This window comes from Acipenser ruthenus, unplaced genomic scaffold, assembly GCF_902713425.1.
Source record: "Acipenser ruthenus unplaced genomic scaffold, fAciRut3.2 maternal haplotype, whole genome shotgun sequence".
Classification (NCBI taxonomy): Eukaryota; Metazoa; Chordata; class Actinopteri; order Acipenseriformes; family Acipenseridae; genus Acipenser; species Acipenser ruthenus.
The window spans coordinates 96,441-106,549 of NW_026707855.1; the positions used below are offsets into that span (position 1 = coordinate 96,441).

The 10,109-nt window shown below is 40.9% G+C and overlaps 1 gene segment (V, D, J or C); it reads left to right on the forward strand.

Annotated features, from left to right (window-relative positions):
• Positions 1-3,219: 3,219 nt before the first annotated feature.
• Positions 3,220-4,487, forward strand: LOC131728447 (Ig kappa chain V region K29-213-like). The segment is given in 2 exon segments: positions 3,220-3,295; positions 3,457-4,487. Coding segments are annotated over 2 exon segments (471 nt in total).
• Positions 4,488-10,109: the final 5,622 nt, after the last annotated feature.

Sequence of the window (10,109 nt, forward strand, 5' to 3'; positions counted from 1 at the left end):
TCAAGTCCCCTTGTTCTCTTCCTTTTTCAAGGCTGAAGAGATTTCATTCTTTTAGCCTGTCCTCGTAGGTCATGTCACTTAGTCCTGGGATAAGCCTTGTTGCCCTTCTCTGCACCTTCTCCAGTGCAATAATATCTGTTCTGTAGTGAGGTGACCAAAACTGCACACAGTATTCTAGATGTGAGCTAATTGGGGCATTGTACAATCACAGCAAATAAAACATTATATTGAGTAATTTCCCTGTTTTCTTATATAATAAAATATGGATTATGCACCTCATAATCAATCTATTTTCACAGGAAAGGTAGCCCAAATATCTTGATGATAAAAGCAGCATTTTAATGACAAAGTGTAATTTGGAAACAGGAGCTGGTCTGTGTTCAGTGAATAAAGTGCAGAGGACATACTGCAGTTATTAGCACTGACCACACGAGGGAGCCAGAGCACCACTGCTGCCCATAATGTAATAACACAGGAATAAGACTACATTTTAATAAGAAAGTGAAATTTGGGGAGGTGATGTGACAGTAAATATCCAGAGTTGTCTGAGGTTTAAACACAAAACACACAGCTGATAGGAAAGAGGAAACACTCTCTGAGCCTCCAGCTCAATACAGCAAATCATGGAATAAAGAGATTCAGTGACAGCTAACACAGGAGCTGCTCTGTGTTCAAGTGAATAAAGTGCACTCATTAATGTGACCTCCGAGAAACACAGTGCAGATATTAATACTGACCACACGAGGGAGCCAGAGCACCACTAACAACCAGACTGCCCCCAGCCCCCTCTCTCCTCCAGCCCCTCCCCAGTGCAGTAAGAAGGAGCCTGTGTGTATTCCTGCTGTCTGCTTCTCTCTGCCTCCCTCTCTCCTGTAGAATCCACACCAGCCCTGTTGAACAGTGCCCAGTGGCACACAAGCCTTTATCAGAGCACTGCCACTCCCCACACTGGATCAGTGTCTCACTGTTTCTAAATGACATGTGGGATTGGACACTGCACAGGACACTGGAGTGTTAGAGTGGCAATCAGATGAAGCAGGAGCCTGGAGACGTGTCAGAAACATCAAACAGAGCTCTTAGAAGCAGCACAGACTGCAGATATTAACACTGACCACAAGAGGGAGACAGAGCACCACTGCTCTCCATAACACTATGTAACACAATTTCTGTTCCTGGGTAGTAAGTGTTATTTCCTAATTGCTTATGCCTCAAAAGTATAGAAAATGGCTATTATTCCCCACAAACTTTGCTTTTGTGACCAGGACAGTGATATTTTAAAATTTACCTATTTCCAATGAGAAAACAGATGATTTTGTGTCTTTTCGTTCACATAAAGTCAGAAAAAAACAACATATGAATCCAAATTAACATGTATTTATACTAAAGTAATACAAAAATGACTACAAAAGATTTAGAAGTGAGTAGTTTTTCAAGATTTACGATTATACTGTAAATCACTTTCACGAATCAGCCCCTAAATGTAGTCTCCCATCATGTTCTCGTTACACTGTCCTTGGTAGCGACGTTCAAAGTCCAGTATATCCTGGTGGAAGCGCTCGCCTTGCTCCTCCGAGTACGCTCCCATGTTCTCCTTGAATTTATCAAGATGAGCATCAAGGATATGGACTTTGAGGGACATCCTACAGCCCATTGTGCCGTTGTTCTTCACCAGAGTCTCAATCAGCTCCACATAGTTTTCGGCCTTGTGATTGCCCAGGAAGCCCCGAACCACTGCGACAAAGCTGTTCCAAGCCGCTTTCTCCTTACTAGTGAGCTTCTTGGGGAATTCATTGCACTCCAGGATCTTCTTTATCTGTGGTCCGACGAAGACACCGGCTTTGACCTTTGCCTCAGACAGCTTAGGGAAGAAGTCTTGAAGGTACTTGAAGGCTGCCGACTCCTTATCTAGAGCTCTGACAAATTGTTTCATAAGGCCCAATTTGATGTGCAGTGGTGGCATCATCAACTTCCGGGGTTCCACCAGTGGCTCCCACTTGACGTTGTTCCTCCACACAGAGAACTCGGTCCGCTGTGTCCAGTCCCACCTGTGGTAGTGCACCTTGTTGTCCCTGCTGTCCCAAAGGCAAAGATAGCAGGGAAACTTGGTAAAACCGCCTTGGAGACCCATCAGTAATGCCACCATTTTGAAGTCTCCTATGACCTCCCAGCCGTACTCATCATACTTCAAAGCGTCCAGCAAGGTCTTGATGCTGTTGTAATCCTCTTTGAGGTGCACCAAGTGAGCCAGGGGAAGAGACGGGTACTTGTTACCATTATGGAGCAGCACGGCGTTGAGGCTCCTGGATGAGCTGTCAATGAAGGGGCGCCACTCATTCTGGTTACAGGCGATTCCAATTGCCTCAAACAGACTGTTTAAAATTAAAAACTTCTACAATTTTAAAAATTGTAACAAATTTTATAACATAAATATGCCTTGTAGGCCTCACACATCTTAGCAGATGCTTCCACGTAGTACTTTTTCACTCTTGTCTCGATAAATTGGCCGCAGACATAGCAAAATGCGTCTGCCGGATGCTTGCAGCCTCTTGATGCCATCTCAGAAAAATGCAGATATGTATCCACTTAGGCAGCTGGAACTAAACTGAACTGGTGGGCTTAAGGTCCCTGTATTTATACTACTATTTATATTACTGGAAAGTCCTAGAAAGTTCTAGAAGTTACTCCAAGTTTACTCAGCACTGAATCTATCAGGAATGTTCTGGAAAATAGGTAAATTTCAAAATATCACTGTCCTGGTCACAAAAGCAAAGTTTGTGGGGAATAATAGCCATTTTCTATACTTTTGAGGCATAAGCAATTAGGAAATAACACTTACTACCCAGGAACAAAAAAAAATAAAAAATTGTTACACAGTGTTATTTATACTGTGTAACAAAGCTACATAATCACAGATGTGGCTAAGATTAATTGTTTGAGAGAAGGGAGAAGAGAGAGAAATAGCTGTGTTTGTTCAAACTCAACACAAACAAAACTATGCCTGCAAGAGAAAACTTTTTTGTTTTTTTCTCTGAATGATAAAAAAACTGCATCAGCTGAAAATGAGTTTAAACATAAGAGCACTGCTTGGCTAGAAGTGGCTGCTGTGCCAAGGAAGACAATTTGCATAGAAAAGACACTTTGCATTGGCAGCACATGCTTCAGTGCTCTGGGAGTGTTTATAGCCCTATGAGTTTAACACTTCATGATTGAGAGCTGCCCTTCATGGCAACAGAATCCACAACAACAATGACTTTGATCAGTATCTTCATCTGGGCACTTGTCATCTGCACTCAGGGTAAGAATCATTTAGAAAAACACTATTTATGGGACATTTCTTAATATACAATTTAAGTGTTCAAATTAAACAGGAGTGAAAAAGGCTTGACATTTATTATGTGTTTTCATAATTCAATTCACTTGTTTATTATAATTTTCCACATTATATATTATTTTCAGAATCCAGTGGACAGTATACTGTGACTCAGACTCCAGCAGTGAAATCTGTTCTCCCTGGAGACACAGTCGCTCTGAGCTGTAAAGTCAGCAGCGCAGTGTACGATAACAACGAACTAGCCTGGTACCAACAGAAACCTGGAGAAGCTCCCAAACTCCTGATCTATTATGCAAGTACCCTTCAGTCTGGGATCCCAACTCGTTTCAGTGGCAGTGGATCTGGGACTGACTTCACTCTGACCATCAGTGGAGTCCAGGCTGAAGATGCAGGAGATTACTACTGTCAGAGTGCACACAGTGGCTATGTGTTCACACAGTGCTACAAACCCGTACAAAAACCTCCCTCAGCAGGACTGCACAGCAACTGCACTGCTGCAGCTGGGACCTACTGCAGGTGCTGAGGGTGAAGGCAATGAAACGGGACACGGCCTGTGGAGGAGCTCAACTGCACACTAACACACTGAGCTCAATAACAACACACAGTTACATGTAGGTATGGATTCAATATTAGTCTATTTAAACAAACTGATTTTGTTGTGACTACATGGTCATCTAGTAATGTAGTGATGATACCATCTATTCTAAATTCTGAAACATCATTCAGTTATTCCAAGAATTGTAAAAATGTAACTCATGTTTTTCATATCTGATTCTCATATGAAGATGTCCATGAATCCTGGGCTGGGTTGCACCAGCTGTGTGTAAGTTCTTACTTAGCTTAGTTATAGTGTAAGTCTTACTAACTTTAATTTAACACATTACTACATTGACACTAGTTGCACCAGGTAAGATAGTTCTAACACAAGGCTTAGTTGTTGTTTAAAATGTATCCATACCTTTGAGTGGGTGTAATCTATTCGTAGAATCACATTTCCAGGCGGCTCAGCAGCTGTTGCTGCTTCTCTTTCATGCTGATTTTAGTTTTTCGGCGTCAGCATATCTTGCGAGGCCGCATACATCCTCTTGACAGTTAAGATATTGACATTGATGCCGTTTTAGATGAGAGAATATTCTGATCACTGATTATGTGTGTGTATATAATAGGTGAAATGTGAATACAAATAAAAATGTATTGACTGAAATGTACAATTCTTCATTCATATCACTGTCACATGTCATGTATATTTTGAACACATTCAGAATATTCACTTGAATTACCTACATCACAGACTCCACACTAATTCAGTATCATTCCAAATGAAAGAAAGCTGGTTTGTTCCAATCTTTCTCAAAACAACATGTCAATACAAGAGCCATGTGTTTCTCAGTGAGCTGGGATTGCCATGGCAATGGAGTGTGATCAGTCACTGTGTGCACCCTTTCACACACATCAATCAATTAATCAATAAAGAAATCAATACATGAGTTTTCTACCTTTTCCCCTGGCTTGTTAAATATTAGCATGATTGAAATCATGAAAACGCACTCGTAGCAGTTCAAGGTACATCTTGGAAAAGCCTGTGAAAGACAGTGAAGTAGATGTTCCATTTAGAAGAGTAAGAATCTGTCAAAATGAGAACAATGAAAAGAAAAATGACAGGTTCATTACTTGTACAGCAGCAACAACACATGGGAAGGTATAACACTAGGGTTAGGGTTAGGGCACTACATACCCTTTAATTCTCAATAGGATTGAAATAATGACACAAACACAAACATTATTGTCAGTTTAGACAGACACACAGATTAGACAGCAGTGATGTACTGAGAGCTTTGACTGGGGGAAAAATAGAAGAAAACAGTAAAAGTGGCCCAACCCTATGAAGCCCCACTGGTGCTCACGGCTCAGATCTCATCTAACTGCCTGGGACAGGATTTGTATAAAGGAAAGTGCTTTGCATATCTGTGCCTGCCTCACTGCTCTACACAACAGCTAGAATAACTGCACTGCTCCATTGCTCAGGGTTTTTAAAGCTGACAGTTCAGCCCTTTCACAGTCACTGAGACACACAGAGAACATGGCTTCACGGGGGCTCCTCCTCTACACACTGGCACTCTTTGCTCATGGTAAGAAATCCTCATTATTATGAATTATTATTTATATCAGCGCTTCCTCAGCACACAGTGGAATGCAGTTAATGGACGAGGCTGTTGACTCGGTGGGTTGATGTTCTGTGTTTTTATTTTCAGAATCCAGCGGTCAGATTGTCCTGACTCAGTCCCACAGTGGAGTCTGTCTCTATAGGAGGGAGTGTCACTCTGAACTGCAGATCCAGTAGCTCTGGTTTTACTAGCAGTCTAGCCTGGTATCTGCAGAAACCCGGAGGAGCTCCTAAACTCCTCTTCTCTTCACTGAATAGCCGAGTCTGTGGAGCTCCAGCTTCATTCACTGACAGCAGGTCAAGAACAAACTTCATGCTGACCATCAGTGGAGTCCAGGCTGAAGATGCATGAAATTACTACTGTCAGCAGCACTATAGCTTCCATTAGATATTTTTGTAAAGCATCACTACTCATCTACCGATAATATGGTATGTATCCGTAACAGTATTTTTTGTTGTCATAGTAATTACAGTAGTTAATGTGCTTCCAAAAACATAAAATTGACTATTACACAGATAGTTTAAAATTGGCTGTTTATTTCTATATTGTGCACACTGTGTAACTGATCTGTTACTAGCTGAAGATATATGGATATCATCATGTGCAGAGTCTCCAAGATTCGGATTTCAGTTTTCATACTTTTGTCTTCAATGAATGAATTCTCTTTACCGACCAGTCGAGAGCAGGTGGAAGCAATAGGCTGCAAGATCTGGAAGAAATTTTAAACAAGCAAATATTAACACTAACCACAAGAGGGAGCCAGAGCGCCACTGCTGTCCATAATGTGATAACACAGTACCAGCCCAGTCAGTCCAGTTCTCCCATTGATAACACAAGGCTCCTGACACCCAGTCATCTAAACACTACAGTGTGGTCTGTGTCTGGAGGAAGGAGCTGCTCACAGTGATGGACAATACCCCAGCAGTAGAGATGTGTTCACACAGTGCTATACACCCGTACAAAAACCTCCCTCAGCAGGACTGCAGGTGAACATTGTTCATTTTCTGATACTTAAATACAAGCTGAAAATAAAGTAAAGCAAACATTTTCCTTCTCTTTCTGTAAATGTATATAAATAAATAAATTGCATATTTAACTTCAAATTGTATTATTTACTTTCTTCATTTTACTCTTTTAATGATTCCACTTCATCAGCAACACATTCTATATACAAACAGAATGATGTTTATTTTTTAAAACAATTGAACTGTATGCATATTGAGATTGATTTATTTATGATCCACTGGACAACATATTAAAAAAGAAGTCCAGCAAACAGCAAAGCCCAGTATTGCAGTGATGTGTAGTTACACTGTCTGACTCTGTGGAGTCCAGCTGGATATTTTTCATTGTGTCAATCTGATGTGTTTTAATGTATTTTCAAAACTAATATTAATACATAAATGAATAACATTGAACTTTAACATATTGTTAAGATGAAAATCAAGACACAAATTACTGTTAATTACAATGAACAAACCATGTCTTCTTTTCAAATAGAATTTTACACTTTATTCTTAATTACTGAAAAAAATGTTAATATTGATATACCTCAAGTTATAACCTATTATAATAAAAAAATAATATATTTAAATTGAAATAAAAATAAAAAAAATAAGCAATTCATACATTTCTGAGCGAATTCTTATTTTTTATTAAGGAGCAGCACATCAGTGTTATTGAAGGCAGTTTATTCTTCATTGTCTTGCCTCCTGTGTCATCCTTGTTACCCACCTGGTCTCCTTCATTCCTTATGTGTGCAGCAGCTCCCTGGCACACATGTCTCAACACTTATGGGCCAGTTCATTCTGAACAGGCAGATTTCTAATGCCCCTCCTAGAGAGCAGGAAAGCACTGAGAGGCTAAACATAAAACTACAGGAAGGATAATCTAACTGTACTGTGAGTCACCCAACCCTATCAAGTCCCACCTGTGTTCACAGCTCAGATCTCATAGAAATGTCTGTGACACTTATTGAAACAGAAGTGCAGCGCTTAGAACACATATACAAATAGAACTAATCCTCTTTTCTATTAAACTGTGAATTTAGTGTTTGATTGAATCCCTCTCTGTGTTTGTATAGCCTGGAAACAGGCATCAGTGCCCTGCCAAGTTGCACACACTGCCATCATTCACACTGACCACAAGAGGGAGCCAGCGCACCACTGCTGTCCATAATGTAATAACAGAACAGTAATAACACAACTGAAATAGGCAGCAATTACCTCCCCAGTCAGCCCATATCTCCCATTGTTAACAAAAGGTTCCTCATACCCAGTATTCTAAACACTATAGTTTGAATAGACCCATAAATGAATATATAGCGACATAAATGAATACTCTCACAGACATTTATTTATTTGTTCAATTATTTATTTATTTATTATAATTTTGACGTAGAATATCCTCCATACAAAGGGAGCAGCCATACAATATTAAGATCTCAATGTACCACATACACCGCTGTTATTCCACAGGGCGAGACAAAATGCACCACTGCTTTTAAAAACAAAGTACAATTAAATCAAATATACTATATATATAAAAGGAATAACACACAACAGGAAATGTACCACGCTGTGCAGACTGTGCCTTTAATGCCCCCTGCTGGCCTTGTTAACGATGACTGCTGATGATGAGGGTGACGCTGCCATTGTTTTACCTCACGCACTACACGAGGACGTGTCGTCCGTTACCATGGCAGCTGAGGGGGAAACAAACTTTCCAGCTTGATTGAACTGCTTTCGACTCCAAGAGAAAGTCTCAGAGCAAGGAGCTCTAGAATCTCACATGGAGTGTCTTCCTTATGTGGAGACAGCAGTCACGTGGTGTAAGCACAGCTGGGAGACTTTCAAACGAGAAATCCAATTGCAGCGATCCGTCACACCAGAACCGTGTATATAATAATTAATTCATGAAAGTATTCATTTCAATATTTATTCACTTATGTATGTATTTATTTATAGGTTTTGCATGGAACATCCTTACTCATAATTGAATTGCCAGTTTCTTTCCCACGACACTTTTCTTCCTGGGGCTCTTTGGAAGTGCCCAGTTTACTCCACTTACTGCCTTCCCTAGTGACTGAGCTGAAAAGAGAACTTTTGACGATGAGTTTGTCAAATGATTCTCATTAAGTTGTGGTTCTGGTTCATGTCATTTTGAAAGATTTCTCCTATACTTTCTCATTGTTTCTTTGCTCTTTTCTGCTTCCCCTTTCTTCCTCCCTATACTCCACTTGCATGCTTTCTGCTGCTGTCTGTTCCTCTGTTTCATCCTGTAACAGGGAGAGACCTGGACTGGCCGTCTGACGTATGCACGATGCTGCAGGAAGAGGGCGGCAGTCCCGTGGGGTCTGCCTGCCAGTCATGGCAGTGACACGGAGAGGTGGGAAAGAGGGTGTGTGTGCTTTTCCCCTCTCTGAGTGGCTGGGAGGCGGACTTTAATGGGATTGTTAACCTATAAAGTAACACTCGGTTGTTTCCTCAGATCCGCCCCTTTAAACTGGAACTGCGAGAACAGCGGTCTCGTTTTGAATACTGAGGGACGGGAGGCTAACACAAGCCCGGAAAGAAAATACTTTTAAAGAAAGAAAGGGAAAAGTGGGGGATCGTTGGGCAGCCCCAGTAACGTGTGTGAGTTGGAGACAGCAGAGTGTAGGACGGAGTCCCGGGTCGTACGGGTAGCGGCAACTGGGGAGATTCACGCTGCGAAGTGCAGCACATTTATTTTGTAGTTTTTCCTTACTGTGTTTTATTTTCCCTGTTTCTTTTTGCCTTTTCGTTTTTTATAATTTGTGAGCACCTGCGAGTGCCGGACTGTACCTGAGTACCCTGCCGTGGTATTCTCCGTTGGTTCTGGATACCATAGCTGGTAGCCAGACCACGGACCACAAGCGCCCTCTACGGGCTCAAAGAAATCAGTGCACCAGAGAACGAAAGAAAAATAATAAAACTGAGCACCTGTGTGGTGTTATCAAATACCATTTCTGTCTCCCGTGTCAGTGAATACCCGCACCCTCCCACACATCCCTACTCTTTTCTCTTCTAACATCCTTGCATGATATGCACGCATTCTTTCTGCTGCAGGTACTGGAAGCATTTTCCAACTTTAATCTAGATAAAAGAAAAACAGAGGATCAGCCAATTAAAACACGGAATTAAATACATATTTTAGAGGAATTTTCATGTTCTTTACTTTATTTCAAATATCCACATGTTGAGACAGCTGAGCCTCTTATGGTATGAGAATCTTTAGCAGCACAGACTGCACTACACCCTTGTGACCACAAGAGGGAGAGAGAGAGTAATAAAATGATGCTCTTAATCCAGAGCAGTGGTTCTTAACCTGGGGTCCTCAGAGACAGTCCAGGGGGTCCACAGGAAAAAAAACTGGAAACTTTTCACTCAACATTAGCAATGTGCAAAATCTAAATGTTTGCTTCTTGAATGGATTTGATTTCATAAAGTTTATGATGGATCTGTTAACTTGCAGCTCTGATTTTAATATTTTACAATGAATAATTATTTATACTGTGTAACAAAGCTACATAATCACAGCTGTGGCTAAGATGAATTGATTGAGAGAAGGAAGAAGAGAGAGAAATAGCTGTG